At 50.1% G+C, this 26,957-nt stretch overlaps 1 protein-coding gene across 3 annotated transcripts in view; it reads right to left on the reverse strand.

The window, feature by feature from the left end:
- GALNT2 (polypeptide N-acetylgalactosaminyltransferase 2) overlaps positions 1–26,957 on the reverse strand; it is a 179,893-nt gene that overhangs the window by 84,909 nt on the left and 68,027 nt on the right. For all 3 annotated transcript variants that reach the window (XM_001927774.7, XM_021073538.2, XM_084996883.1), the window contains one exon: positions 628–721. In XM_001927774.7, coding sequence (XP_001927809.5) covers positions 628–721 — 94 coding nt within the window. The remainder of the gene's footprint in view (positions 1–627; positions 722–26,957) is intronic.

Consider the following 26,957-nt stretch of genomic DNA (forward strand, 5'->3'; position numbering starts at 1 on the left):
GACAGCTGCCAGGGCTCGGGGGAGAAGGGATGAACAGGTGGAGCACAGGGGCTCTTTTAGGGCAGAGAGACTATTCTGAGTGACACTCAAGCAGCGGCTTCATGTCATTGAATGCACACCAACTACATGAGTGAATTCTAGTAAACTGTGGACTTTGGGTGGTTACAATGCATCGGTGTAGTTCACTGATTGTAACAAATGTATCACCCAGGAGGGAGGCATGGATCCTGGGTGGAAGGGGGAGGGGGCATATGGAAACCTCTGCACTTTCTGCTCAATCTTGCTGAGAACCTAAAACTGCTCTAAATAATAATAAAGCTCATTAAAAAAGATCGCGAACAAATGTATACCATCCTGTATTTTTCACTTTATTCTATTTTTTCTTTCAAGAAATTGTGGTCACCTCCGTAAAGTGATCTCACCAGCCACTAATAGGCTTGGAGAAAGGTAGCAAAACACTGCTCCAGTGCAGTGCCTCCAGCTGCCCCGTGAAATCCACTCTCTACCCAACAGGCAACAGGCTCCCAATGCCACATTCACGATCAGTGGACAAGAAGACGTCCCCACCACCCAGGGCCACCCAGCACCACCTCCCCAACACTGTGACCCCATGGGCAGCTACAGTACCTGGAGGGAGGGTCTCCATGCTCTGTGCTTTCTCATCCCCATTGCTGTGATGAAGGTCTTTCTTTTTAAGTGGATCGATTTCATTCCAGTCCTCCTGGAGAAACAAAGACAGCAGGTGACTTGACAGGTTCTTAGCACACCTTCATCCATCGTTCCATACACACTGGTCTGCTGATATGAGGGCGCCCTGGGGACACGGCCATGAATGAGAGTCCTCATCCCAGACTTGCACAGGGGTGGAGACGCCAAGGACAGAGCATGGCCATGACCTTTCCAAGAAAGGCTCTGCCTCTCCCTCTCCATTTTCTATTCCTATCGCAAATCCAGGGGGAAAAAATACCCTGGAAACAGGGCTCTGCGGATGTGTGAGGACGGGGAAAAGAGATGGGAAAGGGGAGGAACCAGAGCATTCAGTGGGGGTTCCATCAACACCCTTAAGATCAGGGTAGCCTGCCAGATGGCCTCTTCCATTTGAGGACACTCAAGGACCACAGTCTCCACTGGGGCCGTGGAGCCTCCTCAGAGGCTATTCAATGATGTCTTTAACTCCCCTGAATCACAGCGCAGGGAAGGGGAAAGGGTGGCCGAGCTGTGCTCACTCTAACAGGACTGCCAGCGGGACAGAGGTTCAAATTAAGGGCTTAATATGAAACCAAAATAAAATATAAGCTCTGGCAGGATTTATTCAACTCATCTGCAGAAACAATTTCTCTAATCCATCAACATTAATCAAACTAAATAACAACTCCACGACCACAGAGATAAATATATTTTCAACCATTTGGGATCTGATTTCTGTGAATAAAATAAAAAAGGTTTCTGTACATAATCCAAATCAGAAATACCCTCTGGCTAGTCATTTTCCCACACTGACTTCCCTGAGCCAAGCACTGTCACCCAGCCACTTCCCTGAGCAGATGCTACCAGGATGGTGACCGCGCTCAGCCCTCCCTGAGCAGAAACCCCACCAGTTCTGCTCCAGACCAGCAAGGGCTGCGCTGTGCAGAACTTGACCCCTGTAGACACCTGTCTCTTGATGCCACAAAGGTCTGAGGGAAGGATGATACTCAGAGGCTGGGCCACATCATACATTTTTTCCCAAATGCAAGCTGCTCTAGCAGTAATCTTCATTTTCACTCAAAAAGTAGAGTAATTAAAGAGAAATGGGGCCTAAACCTCCTCTCCTGGAGGCCAGCTTTTCCTTTGAGTGCTTCTGTGCTGAAATGAACCTGGTTTATCTGGCCAAGGCCATCCTGGGCAAGTGGTGGGGCTCCCGGCAGGTACAGTGGCTGGTGAGGAAAGCCCAGTGCCTTCAGGTGACCCAAATACCGTGACTTTTAAAGATCATACTCACATTACAACAAATGTACTAAAATGCACCTGTACCCCAATTTAAATACTTTTTGCTGCAATTTTTTTTTTTTTTTTTTTTTTTTAATAGGGCCACACTCGTAGCACATGGAAGTTCCCAGACTAGGGGCTGATTGGAGCTGCAACTGCCAGCTTTCTCCACAGCAACATAGAATCTGAGCTGCGTCTGCAACCTATACCATGACACACGGCAATGCCAGATCCATAACCCACTGAGCGAGGTCAAGGATCAAACCCGCATCTTCATGGATACTAGTCAGATTCGTTTCCACTGCACCACAATGGGAACTCCAAAAAAAATTTTTAAAGGAGATAGATAGATAGATAGATATTGGTATGTCAAAAAGCACTTTATTCTTCTATAGGTAAAATTAAAATCTATCTCTAGCTCTCATTTCTCTGAGAGGCAGAAATTCAATTTCCCCTTAATTCAGGTTTGCATCTAAACCCTAGAGGGTTTACAAGATGCTCACTTACCAAGGACTGGGACTCAGCTCAAAGAGTTGGGTGCAGGATCCATTCTCCAATCCATTTTAAACATCTAGCACAACTGTTATTGCTTTCTTGTCTATCTCTTACCCTGCTTTACCCTCTCCCAGTCTGGGCAACCTATATTTAACCTGTGGAGTAAGATGTTAGGTCTTTTTGAAGGATATTTATAATTTAGCTTTTGGGATGATCTGGTTATGAATAACCTTTCAATTTACTATCAGCAAAGCTTTTGTGGCAATCTTGGCAAATGCAAGGGAATGAGAGAATCTGACCTCTCTGCCTTCAAAATATAAGGAAATGTGTGACTCCAGCCAGTAATGAACTTACCAGAGCCACAATGGGTAGACGTTTCATTAAGCTTATTAATTTTTATTTTGTAGTAGCTTGCCCGAAACATTTTGTGGCTAAAAACTTTTGCCCACAGGCATCTGACCTATGACAGACACTGGCTAATGGGTAACACTATTTAACCTCGTACTTGAATAAAATCAAAAGTGAATGGGAAAAAAAAAATAAAAGGTGAACGGGACTTCCCGTCTTGGCGCAATAGAAAATAATCCGACTAGGAATCATGAGGTTCGATCCCTGGCCTCGCTCAGTGGGTTAAAGATCCAGCATTGCTGTGAACTGTGGTGTAGGTAGCAGATGCAGCTCAAATCTGGCGTGGCTGTGGCTGTGGTGTAGGCTGGAGGCTACAGCTCCGATTAGACTCCTGGCCTGGGAACCTCCATATGCCGCAGGTGTGGCCCTAAAAAGACAAAAGACAAAAAAAAAAAAAAAAGAAAAGAAAAGAAAAAGTGAACGCTTCTGGGGGGGCCACCACACAGTAGTGTTCAACCACTCAACATGTGGAAGTCAACCATCAATGTTTTCTTAGAAATAGATGTTTCCTTCTTCCCACAAAGAAAACTGGTCTTCCTTGACCCCCATGAACCGTGCCTAACCTAAAACTAAGGCCGAGATGAGGGCCTGCTATATAATGCAGCCACCTCAAAGTCCCAGCAGGTGATATGATGCTAAGCACTATTTAGGAGTACCTGCTGTACACTGGGCATTGCACACAGATTCGTTCTCACCCCAGCAACAAGCCTGCCATTTCATAATTCCTATCTTACAACGGGGACACAGAAGGTCAGAGAGGGTTAGTAAATTGACCAGGTTACACAGCAGGAAAGCAGCGAAGTTGGCCTTTTATAAATCACAATGGGGAGGGCAGCCCAGGCTCACTGTGAATCAAGTTACAAGAGCCTGGTTCTCACAGTCTTATAAAAATAAGTAATGCGTTTCTAGGAGTCATTCACAAAGGACTATTTTGTTCCAGACTCCAAGTTAAAACCTTCGAGTTATAATGTTCACTACCTGCTTCTAGAGAGAAATGAGAGGAGATGGAGGAGGAAGAATGAAAGGAGGAGGGGGAGGAGGAAGAAGAGGAGGGGGAAGAGGAGGAAAAGGGGGGGAGAGAGGAGGGGAGGATGAAGAGGGAAAGGAAGGAGAAGGGAGGGAGGGAGAGGAAGAAGGCAAAAAGGAGCCCCCGCCGGCACTCTCTGACATACCCAGAGCATAACCAGGTGCCTTACGGTGCTATTACTACCCTCCAGGGTAACCGGGTAAGGCACCATCATCAGATACCTTACAGTGCTATTATTACCCCACTCTACAGATGGGGAGACTGAGGCACCAAACACTTAAACCCCACAAAGTACATAATGAGGCTAGAGTTGAACCCCAGGGAAGTGAGTGCTGGAGCCCAGGGTCTCAATTATCCTACTGCCCTGCCCTTTGAAGACAGCTCTGTCCACCACCCAAACAGCCAAAATTAAAGCAAAGCAGCGCATGACTCCCTTCCCAGAGCACAGCAGGAGCTGTGAATTCTTTCATTGGGGCTGCTGACCAGGTGCCCGTGCACAGCACCCCAGACCTGCTGCATGCCTGGCAGCCTGCTCTCTGCTGGTCCCCCACCCACGGCTGCCTCTGGACTTTACGGATGTGCTGAGGGCGCAGGGGGGACCAGGCAGCCCAGCCCCCGCGTGCTGAGCAGCGGCCCTCCCCAGAGTCCAGGAGGACCAGACGAGACAAACAAGGAAACAGAAGGAAAGGGAGGAGAAGGGAGTCCTGGAAGTGGCGAGATCCTCCCAGACGTGAGACCTGAGTCCTGGAACCATCAAGATGGCCGTGGTGAGGGAGAGGCTGGAGGGGACAAAGAACAGGCCAGGAGGCCCAAGGGGGCAGGGATGGAGGGAGAGTGAGAGGAATCAATTTCATGGATGGGGTGCACTCACCCACAAGAAACATGGGAAGTCGTTGGGCTGGGGGTTGGCGCCAGGAAGTACAGAAATGTCGGGGCTGCCGCAAGTACCAAGAAGAGGTGTTGGGAAAGCAGATGGGTGTCTGGAACAACGGAAAGGGCTAGGCATTTAAAGCTACTGGGGGGAGAGGGGGTGAGCGAGTGAGAACAGGTCCAGGGTGGCAGGAGAGGCCAACGTCTCAGGGACAAGTAGGACACAGGGCACGTTGTGAAGAGCTAGCCTGGGAGCCAGAGGCTCAGGTTCTAGCCACAGCTTTGCCAGTGACTGCAGGGGTCTGAGTAAGTGGCCCACTCCTCTAAGTGGGGGATGCTGGGCTTAGGAGTCCTGTGGAGCAGATCAGAGCTGGTCCCTTGTTACACCTATTCCTCTAATGTTTGGGACCTAAAAGCACTGCAGGCCTTTGAGGTAGAGGACTTCGTCACATTTCTTTTGCATCCTTATAGCACCAATCATGGCAGGGGTCTTAGGTAACCTCTCAGGGATAAATGCAGTTGAAAAACTCCTCACCCTGTTGACTCAGATTGATTTCACTGGCCTTGTCCACCCTGCACTGGAAGCTTTTCACTACAACAATCCCCATTCCATACGATTACATCCACCCGAAGACTAACTTGCACCAGTGGAGCCCTGTTTCAAAATGGAAATGGAAAATGCACTGAATGCAAATGTCAAGGCACTCTGGCCCAGGACCCACCGATACCCAGGACATGCTACAACTGATGTGCTTGTTTTCTCCATGTTAAGAGAAAATGATTCAGTGACAGACAGGTCCTCTCTTTAGTGACAAGGATAAACTGCTGAGATTAGAGGAGTAATAATGTGGTTTGATGCTGGGTCAAAGTTGCAGAGAACTCAAAGCCTGTGATCCATATGTCTGCTTTTATTTCTCAGGGTGCAGACCCATCGCTGCTCTGCTTCTAGGGCTCTGAGGGAGGGTGACACTGAATACGTAATGACCAACCCCACACAGACGATGCTGTAGGCAAACAGACAAGGGCCAGCTCCATGGTTCTAACCAATGACTGCCTTCTGTCAGGAAATTTAACCAGAGGTCTAGGAGTCTCTGCCGACCAGATGGAGAGGAAGCTGCTGCCCGTGCTGGAGTTTTCCACCTGGACCACAGCTCTGGGTGCATCCACACACAACCTCCAGAAAGACCAGAGAGCCACAATTTCAGTGCTGAGACTTTGTCACCCCTGTCAGATGGCATCGGGGCCGACACCACCAACGGTGATCCCTGCTCTGCTACTCACTAACTTACCTACACTGGTAGTTACTATTTTATTAATTTGAATTTGGTCAGTTTTCAGGCCAAAAGCACAAGGTATGTACTATTCTTACCAATGCACAGAACAGAAGCAGTCTATCACCTGAGGCGTAAGCGGGATTAAATCAGGCCATGAGTGAGAGCAAATGAAAATAAATGACTGAGTAATGTCATTTATCTACCAGAATTAGTGAGTATGGCAGCCCACATCCATCCTATTTCCAAGTAGGTAAAGGTGCAAGGACTTCACAAAATGACATTATTTTCAGAAACAGTAAATCCAATAGGTTGGTTATCGAATAGTGATGAAAAGTAAGTGTAAATATAGGTTTCATTATTAAAAGGCTATCCCCATTATAGTCCCAACATGATCTATCTCTGTTTCAAAATAAGAAGAAAGAAATAAAATGTGAGGAGTTCCCGTCATGGGTCAGTGGTTAACGAATCTGACTAGGAACCATGAGGTGGCGGGTTCAATCCCTGGCCTTGCTCAGGGTGTTAAGGATCCAGCGTTGCCTTGAGCTGTGGTGTAGGTCAAAGATGCACCTCGGATCCTGCGTTGCTGTGGCTGTGGTGGAGGCCAGCGGCTACAGCTCTGATTAGACCCGTAGCCTGGGAACCTCCATATGTGGTGGGAAGCGGCCCTAGTAAAAGGCAAAGAGACAGAAAAAAATAAAATAAAATAAAACATGAGCTTGGTTTTTGCCAGAGACAAAGTGCTGGTCACTACAGCGGGAGGGCTGTGCTAACAGCGTGGAGGTGGACAGGCTGACACAGGGAAGGACAGGGGTCGGCCAGCTGGCACAGCCCCAAGGCACTTGTTACAGACACTAGTCCAACCACTTACTCCCAGGGGAAGGGAGAACCAGAGAGTAGGAGCCTCATAAATTCCTTCAAAACTCACAAACTTAAAATACACACATACTACCTCACTCAGCTTCACGGGTCAACACTGGATGGTTCTTGCCCACAGTCCCTCGTGAGTCACCGTATCAGTCAGGGCCACTGCCATCTTTAGGTCCAACGGGGCTGAGAGGTCTACCAGCTGGAGGCCCAGCTCCTCATCAGGGACTTGGCCACAGGGCTGCTGGAGTGTCCTCCCAACATGGCAGCCGCCTCCCCCCAGTAAGTGATGGGGGGCAGTGAGGGGAGCGGGGGAGGAAGAGGACACCAGGACCAGGCTTGGACATCACACTCTGTCACACCTCTGTGCTCGCTTGTTAGAAGACAGTTACAGTCACCATGTCCAGTCCACACCCAAGAGGAGGGGAACCAGATCCTCCCTCTCAAGAGGAGGCCATCACAGAGTGACCTCGCAGTGACCACACTCTAAAACCACCACAGTTAATGATGCCCTAAGACCTGACAGTGCCAGAGATGAGGCAAGAATGTCCCAGGGGCAGGAAGAACACGGCTGTACCACGACAGCCATTTACATGTGCAAGTCTGTGCAGTAAAAAATGTCATGTCACCCCACACTGACCTCTTATTCGCAGTCCACCCTAAAGACGATTACCGCCCATAGTAACCTGTTTGAATTACGAACCGCCACCAAAATAAACATGCCTATACATAAAACTAGATAATAAAGAAAAAAACATGTGCTGCTAAACCGTCAAGGGCTGCCTTCATAAAATTTAAATGCCTAACATTGTATTTCTTTTTTCTTTTTAGGGCTGCACCTGCAGCATAGGGAAGTTCCCAGGCTATGGATCAAATTGAAGCTGCAGCTGCCAGCCTACACCACAGCCACAGCAACTCGGGGCCCACAACCCACTGAGCGAGGCCAGGGATCAAACCTGCATCCTCACAGAGACATGAGGTCCATAACCTGCTGAGCCACAACAAGAGCGCCTATATTTCTTAATGAAGGTAAAAATATTCCTATAGAGGAAAAAGGAAAAAAAAAACTAGGTTGTTTTCACTCTCCCCTTACTGAAATGTATATTGTTGCCTTAAATTCTTCCAGCTGACTAGACCACACACTCGGAAGCAGATCCAGTTACCAAAACACCACCTGAGGACCCCTTGCTTCCTTTCTTATCCATCCATGATTTATTTTTCACTATTATTCAATAACCAGCCAGCAATTAGCACCACCACACCTGAGCCTATCGCAACATTCAAGTTGGGGGGGGGGAGGGGAGCCAGGTTGCCAGATCTAAACAAGATGTGATCATTTCTATTTCCACAGCTGTCACTGGACCCAAGCTAAGACACCAAAAACTACTAAATGCTTTGCCTAAAAGGACATTTTAAAGCGTGGATTTAGTTTCGTGCTGAAGACCAAGCCCTCCCACGCCCAGAGGCTCGCTCTAGAGTGACCATAGCGAAACCACAGAGACTGCGCTTTGTTGCTGAGTCTTCAGGGTGGGGGTCCCTAGGGGAGCCACCTCAGGTCTTCTCAGCAGAGGATGAGGAAGCCTGCTGGTGTAAGGGACACCATCCAAACTTCTACTCTCCAACCAGGACGTGTAACCCACTGACCACTTGACAAAGGTGGTCTTAACGCCCTGGGGAAGGGTCATGAGGAGGAGGGGCAGGAACTGGGAGGGAGGCCTCCTGAGCTGGGCTAGGCAGGCACAGACAACCTCCTCCGAGAACCAGAAGCTTAAGTGTGCAAACACTGACGTCCGTATGTTTCTAACAGAGGGTGGTTTCTGCCTGGAAATAAAGAGTTCCCACGGGAGCAGGGACTTGGTCATCACTGGAACAGGAGAGGGTACCATGTACCTTAGAGCCAGAAATGTGCTTGGCATCCTTGCAGGGGCAGCTGTGAGCCCTGCCTCAATCTGCCCAGCCCATCACCTAGGGAAGGGCTGGTTCATGCAGCTGGAGGAGCAGGAGCAGCTTGGGTGAGCTCCTGGCAGCAGCTGCCCAACAGGGGTGGGGGTTAAAGCAGCAGGACCTAAGGGGACAAGACAGAAAGGCCAGTCTCCCAGCTTTCCCGAGGCCAGGTCCTGCTTCTACCTGTGTTATCACAACCTCTGGGCTTGGGGTCCAGCCGTGGGTGTTTTCTAGAAGCTTCCCCGGCAGCTCTAAGGCATAGAGTTGAGAACCACTAGCTTCACGGATGTACTTCAGTTTGCATTCCTCACTCCCACTGGGTCCATGAGACTCAAGTTATGCTAAAATGGAAGGGGGCAAACCCCTACTGTGGATTCACAGAGAATCAGCTGATCCCCAAATATTTGTTCTAAAAAGGCCATCACTTTGTTTATCTTACCGGGTACCCTCAGCCTCAGAGAAAAGCAGGCTGTGAGACAAGGGGCGGGCGGGGGGGGGGGGGGTGCTGCTCGACATGTGGGAGCTGTAACAGTCACTTGTGCCAAAGTCAGGAGCCACAATGACATCGCTACTAATCCCATGATCCAACTGCATCACTCTGCAGGCGCACCCCATGCATGGCCTGTCAATTGCCCGCCTTTGGTTGACATCTTCCTGTTTGAATCCCTGGCCATATAGGTGAAACATCCATGGGTGGCTCAGGCTGCTTCATTGGGAAGCTCCAGCCCAAAGCAGGAGCAGGCAAGGCCGAGAAGCGTGCTGGCCTGGCACGTCCGTCTCTGCCCATCTCCATCACCTCAGGCTGCCCACTGCACCCGTCTGCGACTCGGTTTCCCAATTTGTTACGGAGAGACTTAAACACGCCTCCATCCCATCCCCTGAGGGGATGCGACCAGCAGGACCCTGTGGAAACGCAAGGTGTTCTGCAAGTCAGACATTGAGTCCCATCACTGAGAGCATTTACCTTGCCTTCCATTCTGAAGACCTAGGCTTTAGCCCCTTTTTAATTATCTTACTCCGGCTACCCAACTTCCTCCTTTCTGCCCCATAATCAGCTCCTTCTGGGACTTGTTCAGATGTATGCATACACTGTCTCTGTGGTCTTCCTCCCCAAACCCCTAACTCCAGAAAAACACCAGACAAATCCCAAATGAGGGAATATTCTACAAAACCCCTGACTGGACCTCCTTAAAATTGTCAAGGTCACCCAAACAAAGCAGACAGAGAAACTGTCACAGCCAAGAGCACCCTAAAAAGATACAATGACTAAATGAAATACAATACCTGGATAGAGTGTTGGAGCAGAAAAGGGACATGAGAGAAAAAACTCAGGAAATCTGAATGGAGTAGGCATTTTAGTTAATAATAATATTATCACAGCTGTTCCCTCCTGGCTCAGTAGGTTAAGGATCTGGTGTTGTCATTGCTGTAGCAGTGGAGTCAGTCCTTGGCCTGGGAACATCTGCATGCTGCAGGTGCAGCCAAAATAATGATGATGATGATGATGATGATGATAATGACACTATCACTACTGGTTCTTTAATGATAGGGAAAACTGGGTACAGGATGCATGGGAACTCTGCAATATGCTCCCATTTTCTCCGTAAATCTAAAACTGCTCTGAAAATAAAATGTGTGCAGAGATCTTATTTACATCAAAGGAAATAATGACATTAAACACTCTTGAGCCAACACCTATCAACCACCCTCATCACCTCCTCTCTCTTTAGGGAGATAGGGTATGAACCAGCATTTGCTGACTTTACCAGTTTTGCGATGAGATGCAACACCCTGGAGCTATCTACTTCATGCCACAAGCCTCTTTTCAAGAGCAATCCATCCATCCCAAACCCCGTGCTCACGGATGACCAAAGCCACAGGTGGCCCAGGGTAGGGGGCACAAGGCAGGCTGTTGACACGCAGCTTCTCCTGACTCCCCATTCTGAGTAAGAGTTTGTGAGGCAAGACAGCTCCTGGGCCCAGTGGAAAACACTCCCTTTAACGCAGAGGTGGGATGATGAAATTAGATCCACAGGCTCACTGAACACCTGCCATGTTAAGCAGCCATTTACAGCCTCATTCTTTATCCTGTGCTTTGATTCCACCTCTTTCTTCCTATAAACAGAGAAACAGCTCCTCCTGTTAGGTGGTCTCAGACAAAGCTGCTTCTCAGCTGTGGCTCCTCTTCTTGTTTGGAGATTCTCAACATTAGCTGAAGAGGGTCTTTTACATTAGAGAAATGACAAATTTCAGCAAATCTGACTAGAAAATGTCTTCTGACCAACAAACAAAGGCATGTTAGAAAATTCTTCCCCCCATGACTTATGTAAAAGTCAATTATTTTTAATACTAAAAAATAATAATTCCCGATAGAGGAGCAAAGTGGCAGAGGAGAGGTTCAGCAGACAATGACCCAGCCAGGTGCTGAGCCACGCTGCAGGGAGAGGCAGGGGTATCCTTGCACCATGACACGCTCCCCTACACCTTCAGATGCCACCCCTCCCCACATCCCTTTCACCTCCAGGACTTCAGTGTCAATAGTCTGGCAAAGCTGCTCCCACTTTGCTTGGGCTCCCAGGTTCCTGAGGACAGGCTGCAATGCCACCATTCACCTGTAGGTGCCGCCACCCACACTATGTCCTCTGATCAAATCCCTCCCACCTCAGGTGGGAAACCCCACCTACAACCACCTGAGTCAGGACTGGTTCTGAGCAGGGATGGAGGAAATCTTCCATGCACACAAGATCCTGAGTCTGTGCTGAAGAGCACCCCAGGGCCAAAGTGTGTCCTAGAATGATATGCTACTAAGGCTCCAAGGGAACCCAGGGCTGGAAACAAAATGGAAAATTTGTAATTAAGGTTTTTTTCCCCTTCTCTCATCACAAATCATCACAGAGGCAAAAACCCCTGGTAGTGCAGCCCTGGGAGAGCTGACCGAGTGTGAGCCCACCGTACCCTGATACCCGCCACACTGGAACAGGTGCGGGTGTAGCCTTGAACTCCTCAAAACCACCCACCAAAGCAGATATAACTCTTCCCCAGTCACAGTAAATGACCCCAGTTCTCAACGGAAGCATGTCAGCTCAAGTACAACAAGAACGTCAACTCAGTTCTGAGACCACAGGGTCAGAGAGACGTGGACGTGGGGAAAGGGAAAGACAACGGGCAGTCGGGGGGTTGGGGGGCTCAGGGAGCTTCCTCGGAGAGGAGAAGGCAGAGTGCCTGCCCCTGCCCACGGCCAAGATCAAGGCTGAGCAACCTAAAGGCACAAGAAGGAGGGGTTGGAAAAATACTTGATAATTCATGTCAAGGTCAGCAGGCAAAATGAAGGTGACCACATGGATTTTTTTGTTTGTTTTTTGAAAAGTAGTGAATGTTGCAGGAGGACAGGAAACACCATGCAGAAGTCACATCTCAGAAGATGCATGTCATCTGCTGGTCATCAGCCACTCAGCGAGATAGGGAGGGGGCAGGGGAGACATGTTCTGAAGTTTCTAGCCAACAAGCAACAGTAAATGAGAACAGCACAGCATTTATATTCATTTAAAATGTACAGTTCTCGTTAACATTCTCCTGACTTAGCGTTCAGTGGCCACTTGCCATGTAAACATTACCCCCAAACTCCAGAAGCCTTGTCCTAAATCAATTGTTCTCACAAGGTCTTTGTTTTGTCCATTACAAATCCCTCTTGCACAGCAGATCTGTGCAAACAGAACACTCACGCATCGTCAGCCCATCTCGCAGATGAGCAAACATCCAGGAAAGGGTCGGTCAACATGGAACCTCCTGAGTCCGGATTCCAAGAGAGCCTGTCCCAAAATGCTCGTCTTTCCACAGCGCCAAGCTCTTTGCCTAGAAGGTTATTTAGATCAGATGACAGAGGCTGAGTGGAGCATTCACACCTACCCCTTCATATGAGTGACATGGGGCAGGGCCCAACACAGAGAGACCTATCCCCAGGAGCAGGGAGGCCCAGACTGCTGGGCACTGGCTCCCAGTAGGTAGGTGCCAAGGGTGCTGGCAGCACAGGAGCACCCCCTCCTGTGTTCTGCCCTGGGACAAGGTGGACGGTCCCTGTCAGGGGCAGGCTGCTTGATTACCTGTGGCACACCTATTTCCATGTGGGACATTTTCCACAAGGATTCCAGCATGTACTATGACAATATGGGCTACAAATGTCTCACTGCCTTATTTAAAAGCAAAAAAGAGAGCATGTAAATTAGTTGAACTTGACTGGGAAGCAATTTGGCACCACGTCCCAAGAACTAGAAAGACACAACACCTTTAAGCTGAGAAACCTCATTTCCATGAATGTATCCTCAAGAACCAAGCCAAAATAAGGAATGCATTTTATGCATGGAAGTTGCAGCATTGTTTATGAGAGAAAAAAAGAAGAAACGTAAAGTATTCACCAATAGAAAGTTGGTTAAATTATGTTCCAGCTCCTCAAAAGACATTATATATAATTGTTAAGAATTACAACTATAGAGATCACACAGCCACACGTGAAATGCATATGATACATTAAATGAACAAGTGGAAAAATTGTATATACACAATGAAACAAACTATTTTTAAAAATGTATTCATATAGATTAGACTGGAAAGACATGCACTAAAATAAAAACGGTCCCGCTGGGAGTGGAGAATGATGAGCGAAGTTGTCTCCACTTCTCAAACTTTGTCACATTTTACAATTACTTTCATGAATAATAAATGTGAACAGGGGGTGTTTAGGTTGGGATTTCAAACCCACGCAGTATTTCATATCATTACGGCATCGGGCCCACACCTGGCCTGAGGCTACGAAGGCTGCCCAGGGCACCAAGGGAGCCCAAGGTGGCAAAGGACCTGCGTCCAGAAACAGGTGTGAGCCTGGCCCTGCTTTAAGGTGTGAAATGGAGGTGCTTCCAGACCCTGTGAAGGTTCCAGGACCGACGGAGGCCTTCCGTCCCCCAGAACTGGAGGGAGGGCCTGGAGAGGGTGTGCTGTCCCAGGCAGGGTTTGGCAATGCCTGACTCTCTCCAAAAGGTCTGCTGAGGGGGGCCTGCCTCTTCCATGTCCATCTCTTTCCCCACCTGAGTGCTTTTCCAAGACACTGGTCAGGAAGAGACCAAACTGATCTTGTGTGCTGTGACCACCGCTGGCACTGATCTATTTCACTAAGGGGTTTGTGGGACCTTCAAGCCGAGCTCACTGGAAACGATGTGCAGAGACCAAAGCCCACTCCTCTACCAGGCCCGTCCCTGACTGGACACAGGACAAGGGGGAGAGAACAACGATGACAAGGATGCCGCCTACACAGAACTGACATTCACTCAGAGCTCCGTATGTGCTAGAGTTGGAAAGCAGAGGCACACCTGTGTTTCACTCTTCAGGGCATCCCTGAGGTCTAGTACTGATGTCCCCATTTATAAGACAAGGAAATTGTGCAAAAAAGGGCACCCTCCTACACTGATTGGACAAATGCAAATCAAAACCACAATGAGGTACCACCTCGCACTGGTCAGAATGGCCATCATTAATAAGTCTACAGATAATAAATGCTGGAGAGGGTGTGGAGAAAAGGGGACCCTCCTACACTGTTGGTGGGAATGTAAGCTGGTACAACCACCATGGAAAACAGTATTCAGGTTTCTCAGAAAACTAAAAATAAAACTACCAGCAATCTTACTCCTGGGCATACATCCAGACAAAACTACAATTTAAAAAGATACATGCATCCCCATGCACTGTTCACAATAACCAAGACATGGAAACAACCTAAATGTTCATCAACAGACGAATGGAAAAAGAAGAGGCAGTACATATACACAATGGAATATTACTCAGCCATAAAAAAGAATGAAATAATACCATTTGCAACAACATAGATGGACCTAGAGATTATCATACTAAGCAAAGAAAGTCAGAAAAAGACAGACAAATCTCATATATCACCTATATGTATAATCTAAAATACGACACAAATGAACCTATCTATGAAACAAACAGACTCACAGACATGGAAAAGAGACTTGTGGGTGCCAACGGGGTGGGTTGGAGGAGGGGAGAATTGGTATTTGGGGATTAATAGATACAAACTAGTATCTATAGGATGGATAAACAACAAGGTCCTCCTGTAGAGCACAGGGAACTATATTCAGTATCCTGTGATAAACCATCATGGAAAAGAAGATGAAAGATAGACTCATGTGTCCGCCGGCTTTGAAACTGGCAAGAAGTAGATTCAAATCCAGGTTCCAGAACTTTATAAATTATCAACCTCTCTAATTTTCGTAGCTTTGTCCAGAATGCTAGATCTTGAGAGGATTAGGAAAGTATGTACAAAATATTTTGAACAGGGCAGATGTTCAGGTGTAGCACCCTCACCATAACACTGCAAGGATGTGCTGGACCGGGAAGAATTCAGTGCCAGGAAGAACACATCAGAAAGCTGGTTGGCCTTACGTGGTTGTGAAACCCAGCCAAGTTGACTTGAGCCAAATCAAGCAGGCCATGCCAGGTCACCCTCATCCACGCACACACACGCTTACACAACAGTACCACAACCCGGAATTACCAGCAAAACCCACCAATGAGGGGTGCCTGGGTTTCTATTTACAGAAATTCTACCAGTGAACCTTACCTAAAATTTAGACGCTATATTCCTCTAAAAGGGAGGAGGTAGCTGCAAACAGAAGATCTAAACAGAAACACAAAAGAAACAGAGTATGAAGATTGAGGAAATGAGGAAACAAATCTGAACTTTCACTCTGAGCTTCCCAGAGAGAGAAGGAAAGGTGACAGGAGAATGTAACACACAGGCCATTACTGCCCTGAAGCACCCAGGGACCCCACATGAGAGGAAATTACAATTCACCAGTTTCTGTCTCTCCAAGAATTCACATTCCAGAGGCACTGCGACTCATTCTGGCAAAAGACATTTCACTTACTTTAACTTGATTTTTAAAAATCAGCAGAGGGAGTTTTCACTGTGATGCAGCAGAAACGAACGCAACTAGTATCCAAGAGGACATGCATTCGATCCCTGGCCTCCATCAGAGGGGTTAAGGATCCGGCCGTGGTGCGGGTCACAGATGAGGCTTAGGCCAGCAGCTACAGCTCCGATTCTACTCCTAGCCTGGGAACCTCCATATGCCACAAGTGCAGCCCTAAAAAGCAATAAATAAATAAATAAACAAAAACAAACAAAAACAAAACAGCAGAGAATTGGATGGTAGAGGTCAACAAAAGGTTCAAAGGCTGATGGCTTGATCCTTGCCAAGCAAAGGGTGACCAGTACCTGTGGCTCAGGTTGTGATGGAAAACATGCAGGCTGGCAAACATAAAACTCACAATTTCCTTGCCCACTGGTGAGCAGGTGCCATGGAGTCAGTTGTCAATTTCAGGAGGACGCACACATACCAAGAAACATCATACATATATACACATGCATGTGCGTAAGTGCACTCCCATGCACACATCAATGTACACACTCCTACCCACCCATCTACCAAGCTATCTACGCTATTTGGAGTAAAGAGACTAGAATTCAAGCCCTAACCCCATCTCTTATTAACTCCCCATTAGGGACAGGAACTCTGTCCACTGTAGTTGCTGTTTTGTCCCTTGTACTTGGTAGAATTTCCAGATAACTGTTCAATAGTCATTACTTTCTTTCTTCTTTCTGTTTTCTTTTTAGGGCCACACCCAGAGCATATGGAAGTTTCTGGGCTAGGGGATGAATCGGAGCTACAGTTGCCAGCCCACACCACAGCTATAGCAATGCAGAATCTGAGCCGTGTCTGCGACCTACACCACAGCTCACAGCAACACCAGATCCACAACTCACTGAGCGAGGCCAGGGATCAAACCCTCATCCTCACAGACACTATACCAGGTTCTTGACCCACTGAGCCACAACAGGAACTCAACAGTCATTTATTGAATGAATAAACAACAACTTTTAATGCCAAAAACAGAACAGGAACAAGAACTGAGATTTAATGAGAAGCAGTCATGGGCCAGGAACCTCCCAAGGCAAACAGCACATGGTCAGGTAGGAACCCTAGTTCAGACCAGACTCCAAAGCCTATGCCTAACTGACCACATCCTCATCATGAGTGAGGCCAGAAGTACCTTAACACAGACTGAATTTCTGGTGAAAACCCTGCAGTTGATCGTGAAAGTAACGGATTTAGAGGAATGGGTGGAGGTGGACTGAAAATGGCTGCATTTCTCTGCTGCTCCTTCCGGGGGAGCCAAGGGAAGGGGCGACCAGACCCCATCCCTTGTGGACTCTGGGCTGGGCCATGTGACTTCTTTTCCTGAGGCAAGGAGGGGCTTGCAAGAGGCCTGTGCCCTGGGCCTGCCCTAGAAGACCCGGCCCCAAGGCCACCAAGAGTACAGAAGTTGGCCTGGGCCACTGGCCTCGTGAGGCCACTGGGAGAGCCGGGGCGCCCAGACCTCAGCCAACAACACTGCGGGACGCATGAGTGAAGCCATCCTGGACCAGCCACGCAGCTGTCACCTGACCGCAGGGACTCACATGAGCCTCTGGGAGCCCAGGAGAGAACTGTCCAGCCAAGCCAAAGGGCTGTGGGAAGCTGCACGTCCCTCCTGTTTCAGGCTGCCACATTCAGGACGGTTTGCTGGGCAGTAGCAGACAAAGAGGACAAGGATGCAGAGTGACCAATGCAGGAAATTGTCAGCAATGGTTTGATGGTAATCAGGAAGCTGGTTTGCTATGGCTGCTGCCCATAAAAACCTTGGGGGTATGACATGAAAGGGCATTTCAGGCTAAGGATTCTACATGGGGCAAAGCCAGGACCAGGCACACCGTGTGAGCAACAGCCCACACAGTGGATACTGTACCCCTTCGGTAAACACAAAAATAGATCTGAGGGAGCCTGCACATTAGCAGGGCTGGGGAAAAAAACAAAAAAGCAAGTGAGCTTTTGAATTTTAGATGCCATCTCTCATATAACTAACATATTGATTTCACAAACATATTTTTGGCATGTTTACCATTGGCCAGGTCCTTTCCAAGGAGGTAGAAATGAAGAGATAATTGTACGTGGTCAGGCCCTGCCCTCATGAGTATCAGAGGCGTGGTGTGTGATCACAGGCACATATGCGTCCTCCCTGGGGACTGCAGTTAATGGTCACCCATAGGACCTCTGTAGGCTCCTGGCAGAGTGCCTGACACATACTCCATGTTCAATAACATTAGAATGGCTATTAATACCAGTGCAAAGTCTCGACACTGATAGTATCACTCCGCTGTGATGTGTGGATGGGCTGGAGAAGGTGTAGGAGGGAGGGCGTGCAGAGGGGCTACTGGGAGATGACAGTGGTCATCCTGGAGAAAGAGGGGAAGGTCTGACAGGGAGCAGAGACTCCGGGCTCTGGCCCAGGAACCAGGAAGGGAGCAGCTAGGGGGGTTGGGACAGGGGGGATTCCTAGATTGAGAACACACCCTCCTGATCCCACTCAAACTCCCAGCATCATTAGTGATCAAAAGGCAAAAATGGAAGGCATGCCTACCAACTCTTCTGGGCCGGAGCAAACTCTGGCAGACGCAGTTCAGCCAGGGGCCTGGGCAAACTAGCAGCCTAGCCCCAGGACTCCAATTCCTCAGAAGCATCTTGGTCCCACAAGTCTCCACTGAGAAAGGGACTAAAGAGGCAGCCAGCCCGCAGGAGGTGGGCTGACTGTGTTTCCCTCTGCACTGACCAATGCTCCCCAAGAGCCAGCCTTCCCACCACCCAGTCCTCACCTTGGGTCAGAACCAAGATGGCCCTGGGTGATCTGGCACCTGGAGATCAGAGCACACCCCAGGGTCCCCGAAGACTCTGTGTGTGGTTCTGTGAGGCGTAGAGCCCCAGGGCCCAACACTGACAAAGCCACTATCCCCTCCCCACTGAGAAAAATCTGGCACATCTGGTCCCAAGCTAGAGTGATTTTCAATGTCCGCTTTCAGGCTGGACCGAAATGCAAAGGAGGGATCCAGGTAAAGATGTGGAATTGGGTGAAATACCCTCGTTGATCTGGCCTCACACTTGAGATCCTTCTCATAAACTGAAGGGAGCACTAAACCTTTTGAGAGAAAAGCAAGAAAAGCGTTTGGCATCACGTGCAAATTTGAGGGGTCGTATGACATCACACATGTCTGTGGAGGAAGGAGCAACTATTAAGAGCAAAGAAGACGGCTCCCCAGTAAAGAAAACCTCACAGCCAAAAAGCGCAGGCGTGGAGACAGTGCTCTTCCCCGGGCTGGGCAATCGCAAAGCAGTGTCTACAGATTACAGGTCAAAAAAGGTGCTTTCTGTAAAACTCTATTTCAACCACTCGTCTGTCTCCTCTAAAAGCAGTGTCAGCAGCCTCTCCAGACACACGGAATCTGCCCCTCCACCCACTTCAAACATCTGATGTCAGAATAAACACATCGCTGGCGGGGCTGTGGAAATGTGAATGGCACGGGGGCTGTGGCGCTGCTCGGAAACTCTGTTGCCGGTGACTCACAGCTCAGGGTGCGGGCGGACAAAGCTGAGCACCCATCCAACTAACTCGGAGGCTGTCAGGACATCTGTACCTGCGACTAGGATGGAAAAACACAAGAGCTCCCAAAGGAAAGAATGGGCCTCCCAAGTCCTTCAATTCGCACCCTGACTTGATTTGCACCTGGGATGTCTGTCTAGCGGGGGTCAGGTTCTGCAGCCCCAGCTGACCCCTTGCTCTTAGGCGAAGAGGGGGGATCCCCAGCTAAAAACACCCTGCAGACTATCCATTGGTCCAGCTCTGGCAGAGCACTGCGGGAGACTGAGCTCGCACTCATCTTCCTGGTATTTTTCCAAAACAAAAGTTGGTGACTTCACGCTTAGTTCCCGTGGCCAAGGAAGGGAGCCCACATTAGCGACAGCCTCAAGCCTCTCTAGCGTCTCAACAGGCGCCTCATCCTCCCACCGGAGAAACGCACTGGCCCCCGCTGGGTCCTTCTCCTTCCTCCCACCACCCAAGATGCCACCCTTGTGTGGTCCCAGGGGCTTCTTTCACCCATCAGCTACATGTGCTCATTCGACACCCCTGCTACCAGACCCCACCCCACCAGCTCAAGCTTACTTCTTACCACCCCAACAGCTCAAGTCAGGCCTGTTCCAACAGGTTCTCCACACACATGATCATTCTCACTTTCTTGGCTCAGCCCATGATGGTTTTTTTCCTTTTTAATATAAAGTATAATATACGCACAGTGAGTTCACTCTAGTGTACAGCTCTGCAAATTCTGACAACTGGTCACAACTGTCACCGATAACACTCTCTCTCCCAGAGGCTGTGCAGCAGGATGTGATAGAAGGGCCTGGACACACAGCCTCTGGCTCCCCCACTGACCTGAGGTATTGTTCATGGGCCATCTGACTCCAGACTGTTCCTTTAAAAGATGAGGTTGGCTCTGTGCCGAGCAGGGAAGCTGGAGCGGCCAGTGTGCTAAGGGACCATGGCCCTCTTCTACTAAGAAAGTGTCCCAAACAGAGGAAAATCCACCCTGTGACTCCAGGCTCGCACCTCGGCTCCCAGTACAGAGGGTGCAGCAGCTGGATTTCTGACAGGCCTGAACAAATATTTAAAACACACAAAATATACATTCTCAATGCACAATGGGGATAAGCTCTGGGCATAACAGCCCAACAGACACTCTGATTATGCAAGCTCTTTTCAAAAGCTTCCAGCCTCCACGAAGCTAATCTGACAGAGACTTATTATTCTCTCCAAATAATGGGTGAAAAAAGAAACCATTTTGGAGTCTCTGTAAGACAGACACCCAGGCAGACAAGCCTCCACAATAAATCTGCATAAAAGGTGGTGAGAGGACCTGGGCCCCAGTAGCTTTTATTAATGTATCAATTCCAGCAGCCCCCCCACAGAGGGATGCCCCGGGAATGATAACAGCCACTGGCTGGAGGTCCCCAGAACCCGCAGTGGGGCAGGAGGCCTGGCCACAAGGACAAAGGCTGTAATCCATCTCACAGGAGTGGGGAGTGGGGAGCAGGGCCACGAGATGGCTGAGCTCACAGTGTTGGACAAAAGAAACTTCTCACAAGTGAGACCTCTTGGGCTGGAATTATGAAAAGACAGCGGGGGCTTGAGGCGGGGAGGGCACCGTGGGGGGCTGATGACCGGTGAATTAGAAGGCGTCCTCAGACAAAAGTGGGCATTCTCGATGAATTATTTTTTTGTAAGGACTGGATAAATTAACACCAAGGTCACTGCAACGCTTATTTTTATGCAGAAAGTATCATGGGTATTTTTTTCCTCTCTTTCCGTACCACACTGGGAATTACAATGTACTGGCTGTGATTTAAAAAAAAAAAAAGTAGTCACAATAAAGACAGAAAAAGAAAAATCTTTTAAATGCTTATGGATGAGCCCTCATAAGTTACTGTTTCAGGGTGTTTATCAAAGATGACTACAGAAATACTCTTGTCTACAGGGAAACAGGCAATCAATGAATTGAACTGAGTCCCAGGCATGGCACCAAGCTGATTTGGTTTCATTAGCTCACTTAATTTGATCTCACTTATATGTATAAAAAAGGACTAAATGCATTTAGATGAGTATTAAATTTTACTCACAGCAGTGGACAAAAATCCCTAGGGCACGAAAGATGGGGGTGATTTTCCAAAACCAGAGCCAGGAAGAAGGTAACACAACAGTTAACGGGAGGAAGCCGGAGCCTGAGAAGGTGAGCAAGGTGGTCAAGTCCTGTCCTGCTGATGCACCTTGGAGCCAGCGACCAGGAACCAGGAGACGTGGGGATGGGCGGCACAGTGAGGAGAAGTGGATTTCAGGGGCATTGGGAGGGTGGGGCGGTGGGGGTGGAGAACCGAGGCTGGGGAGGAGGTGGCATTCACCCTGTCCTATAAGACAAAGGAGAGGATGGGTCACAGCAGGATTAATCAGCTGGTTCCCTCGGAGCCTCTCCTTTCATTCCTCTCCAGGCTTTGCACCAGTAGCCCAGGGGCTTCAAAAACTTTTGTGTCAAAAGCCGCAGGAAGAAATAAACTGGCTGTAGAGAAGCAGCACACAACTCATATCATAAATGTATATATAATACATATACATAGACACACATATGCACACACACACATATGTGACAAGTTCCATAAAATACTCTCTACGTTTACATGTGGGATGTGCTGATATCTTCTCTGGTCTATTTTTTTCTTTGAAATACTGGTGCTGTCCTCTCAAGTTTCATCATCTACTTAGTAGGCTGAGATTTAGAGTTTGAGAGCCTTGCCCTCATCTTCACAAGAGTCGTGTCCAAGGTTCCAGCCTGTCCATTTGCACACTGTTAAGTCTACCCCAAGGCAAAGAGGTCGAAGAAGCCTCCGGGCCCACCGGTCTGAGCCCTCGGAGTCCACGGGCAGCTGCGACCCCTCCCCGCTGTGGAAAGTAACATAACATCTTTTCTATCAAAGGAAATCTTGGTTACTCCATTTTGCTCCGGTTTCGGCTCAAACGCCCCCTGCGACCCCCTTCCTCTTTACCTCTTTTCCCAGCAACAATCTGTTTCAATCAGCCAACAGGGAAGAATGTGCACCCTGACCTGACCCATGGGAAGGGGACAGGTACATCACCTGCGTTAGGGATAAATAGGGGAGGGTCCTTTGTTCGGCGCACGTGCTGTTTGGACACCTGTGCCCTTCTGCAGAAGTAAAGAGCCTTGTCGGGATTTCTCCTTGTCTACGTGTCTCACTTTCCGACACTGGCAACCCGAGCCAGCATTATCTTAATTTCCAACACCCTCAAGCCGTGCAGCCCCTCCCCAGGCCTGCCTACTAGGATATCACAGGCAGGGGGGGTGGGGGGAGGTGGGGGAGTGGGGGGGAGGCAGAGTCTGAGCTAACTAGAGAACAGGAAGTCCTCCTCCCAGCCTGTGCTGGGCAGGACCGGGGGTCAGGATCTGAGTGCTTTATTGAGGAAACACAGGCCCTACATCATCTCCTCTATGGCATCCTGTGCTCTAAGGGCAGCTCACATTTCTGGCAGGGCCGGAACCTCTGGCTTCCTGGCAGCACCCTGATTGATATTAGACCCTGTATCACCTTTATCCTCCCCCTGGTCTGGATCTAAACATGCAGCCCTGAGCTTGAATGGAAACAGCAGTCAAAGTAAAAGACGAAGGTTCTACCAGGTGACCGCCCCCCCCACCGCACCCCCAGCCTGTGCTCTGTCCCGCAGGCTATGCAGGTTGCAGGGGATGGGAAGAGCCAAGAGAGACGACAAAGGAAGCCGTGGTGACCATCAACCGCCCTGTGATCATTATGCTGACAAAGAACCAAGTCCAGTCCGGGAGGCCACACAAAATCTTGATTGTATTTCTGAACAAGAAAGAGTATAAGGTTCCAGGGAGCCGCTCAGGTCGGGGAGCTTAAGTAGCAAAGAGCTGCATGGACATCACACGAAGGCCTCCACACCCACCCTCCCCATGCATCCAGCCCAGCCCTCAGAGCTGTGGGCGGTGGCCCAGCCCGAGGTCCCGTGACTTGTTTCGCAGCCACAAGGACTGACTCCACAGGGAAGGACAAGCTGAGAAGGATTCCTCTGGGAGAAGGGCGGCTCCCTGCCTCCCGCCACCTTGAAAAGGCAAGGGGAGCCCACACAGTCCCTGGTGGGCGGCCAGACACCGCAGCTGCTCATCAGAGGCGTCCAGACAGAACTGTGGAGCTTATAGAATCCACACAAGACAGAGCAAAAGAGCTCGAGAAGGACTCTGAAACTCTGTGAAGGGAAAAGGCATCCTTGTCAAAAAGGTCACACCACCCAGGAGACAAGACTTCCACTTTCAGAATAAGACGCATGTCCCCTCCCAACACGATCTCAGATCTCAACGTGGAGCCACTCACTTTTCTGCTGACAGAAACGAAGACCGGGGGCAGAGGAAGCGGAGCTGTTGTTTTAGTAAATCTTAAAGCAGTTTTCAGGAATAGGATCAAAAGTTCAAAAAAAAAGACGTTTGTTTTATCCAAACCCAAGTTTCAAACATACCCCCTTGGGAGATGTATGAAACACTGTCGGGAGTAACAGGGGCTCCGAGGTGGGTGGCCACCCAGTCACCTCCCCACCCCCACCCTCACCCTGGGGGCTGTCACTCTACATTGTGGCAGGATCAGAGAAGATGCGTGACGCCTCCAGAGAAGCTCTGCGGAGCTGGTCCAGCAACCCGCCTGGGAGGTCCATCTCCAGGAAGGAAGGTCCCCTGAAGTGGGCCAGGCCAGAGGGCAGGTTTGGGGGGTCTCCATCCCGCCGCCCTATTATACAACTGAACAGTGCATGGCTACAATTTCCCTCCCTGGACACAGAATTATTCAATACATCTGCCTGTTCATATTTACACGGCTGAGACGTAAAACAACAAAACCTAAACTAAGCCTGCCACCCACCTCATTAAGCCAAGCAAGGCAGCACGCTGTGGTAGGACACACAAACACACACACACAGTGACACATACACACACTGACATAATGACACACACACAAGTGGTTTCTTCAATCCTCTTAATGCAAGGGTCCTCGACCTCTTGCTGAGTCCCCTGCACCAAAGGGGTCCAGTGTAACCCCCCAGAGTCACTGGGAGGAGGGGGATCACCTCCCCCGGCAGCCAGCCCAGCATCATCGCAGCAACCTGGGGCTCAAACCACTAACCGCACGCACAGTGGGCAGTAGCCCACAAGACAGCACCCTGTAAGGTGGCAACCAGGCGGCCACAATGACCAATACTCCTGCACCCTAAGTGGCCCCACACTGCCCCCCCAACCCCAGGCGAGACAAGGTCCAATCAAAGAGCTGCAGCTGTGTTTGTAACCAGGGGACGGAGAATCAGACACGGAGGCCCTGTGAGAGGCAGGGCCCTGTCTCTAGGACCAGGCATCTGGCCACATCTGCAGCAAGGAGGGCAGGCAGAGGGCAGCATGCCTGTGCTGAGGGAGGGGCTTGTCCAGACTGTGAGAGGGAGGAAGGGGCAGGGGCTGGGGGCAGGTGGGGAGGGTGCTGCAAAGCAAGCTCCCACTGAGAATGTGAACTTGGCCCTGGTCTGAGAATTTAAAAGGGACAGGAAGGAAGCTGTGGCCAGGGCAGTAGACCAGTGCAGAACAAGCCTCAGACCACGGCTGGCCCAGCACCACCAGCTCTCCAGCCATTTCTGCCTGAGTCCTGGACCCGCAAAGGGAGCACAGAGGCCAAACCACACCTTCTCCCTGAAGCAGGTGGTTTTCTGGGAGCTGTGCTCACCATAATGAATGCTTTTAATAAAACGAGGGCATTGTATCCCATGGTCAGTTAAACTAGGAAAAGAGAGAGAAAGGGTTTGGGTGTGTTCATTTTAGTTGCCATATTTATTGGTCCAGTGGCGACATTCCAGAAAGAGTACAAAGCCATTCCTCTAAACTGAGGATGGAGTCCAATCTCAGAACATGAAGTGGGATCCGTTCTACCGCCTCCCGACTCAGTGAGGTCCCCACCCACCCAGCTGTTGGGACTCTGCCTCCTATTTTGTCTGCTCTGGCCCTTCCTTCCTCCCAGTGCTCAGGTCACGGTGAAGGCCCAGCCTTCTCACCTAGACCCTGCAGGACCCTCCCAATCGCCCACCTGCCCTAGACTGGCTTCCCTGACCCCCTCCTGAACGGCGCTGCCCAGGGGACACAGCACAGATCATCCCTCCCCAGGGCCCCACACGGTTCTCACCTCCCCCTGCTCACCAGGTTCTCACCTCCCCTGCTCACCAGGTTCTCAACTCCCCCTGCTCACCAGGTTCTCACCTCGCCCTGCTCACCAGGTTCTCACCTCCCCCTGCTCACCACGTTCTCAACTCCCCTGCTCACCAGGTTCTCACCTCCCCCTGCTCACCAGGTTCTCAACTCCCCTGCTCACCAGGTTCTCACCTCCCCCTGCTCACCAGGTTCTCACCTCCCCCTGCTCACCACGTTCTCAACTCCCCTGCTCACCAGGTTCTCATCTTGCCCTGCTCACCACGTTCTCACCTCACCCTGCTCACCAGGTTCTCACCTCCCCCTGCTCACCAGGTTCTCACCTCCCCCTGCTCACCACGTTCTCACCTCTCCCTGCTCACCACGTTCTCAACTCCCCCTGCTCACCAGGTTCTCAACTCCCCCTGCTCACCAGGTTCTCACCTCGCCCTGCTCACCAGGTTCTCACCTCGCCCTGCTCACCAGGTTCTCACCTCGCCCTGCTCACCACGTTCTCACCTCCCCTGCTCACCACGTTCTCAACTCCCCTGCTCACCAGGATCTCAACTCCCCCTGCTCACCAGGTTCTCACCTCCCCTGCTCACCAGGTTCTCACCTCCCCTGCTCACCACGTTCTCACCTCGCCCTTCTCACCAGGTTCTCACCTGCCCTGCTCACCAGGTTCTCACCTCCCCTGCACACCAGGTTCTCACCTCCCCTGCTCACCAGGTTCTCAACTCCCCCTGCACACCAGGTTCTCACCTCCCCCTGCTCACCAGGATCTCAATTCCCCCTGCTCACCACATTCTCACCTCAGATGCTCACCAGGCTCACCTCCCCCTGATCACCAGCTCCCTTCCTAAGCATCCCCTCCCATGTGAGACAACGCAGCAACCTCCACTTCCTGCCCTGCCCCCAGGGGGGACCCTTCTTCCAGCGTGGCCCTGATCACACTGCACTGTAATCACACTGTCCCTGTCTTTCCTCCTGAAAACAACAGCCCCAGACCGCAGGGTTGGCCCCTTCTACTGGCCAGTGTGCGGCTGGAACAGCAAAAGGCACACACGGGTACCCCCTGGACGACCTTCCTCAGAACCATCTGCTTCCCTCCAAGCTGGCCAGGAAACAAGGGGGCAAGGGCCCCCATCAAGACTTAAAAGGAAAAGTTTTCTCAGGATAAGGAAAGAGTCAGAAACGTGGTTTAGTTATTAACAATACTGGAGGAGAGGGTGGTCACATGTGGATCTGGCAGCCTGAGCAAGTTCTCGGGCAGGGGATACAGAGGGACTCGAGACCCCCCCCCCATCTGTGCCTCTGGAGGGGCTGCCTCCGAGGTACACGGAGGGTTCATAACCAGCCTGCCCATAGCTGACCAATT

Source organism: Sus scrofa, chromosome 14, assembly GCF_054392235.1.
Source record: "Sus scrofa isolate SSC_HxYL_T2T_F1_AM1 chromosome 14, Sscrofa_HxYL_maternal_Yorkshire_Landrace_v2.0, whole genome shotgun sequence".
NCBI classification, from domain to species: domain Eukaryota; kingdom Metazoa; phylum Chordata; class Mammalia; order Artiodactyla; family Suidae; genus Sus; species Sus scrofa.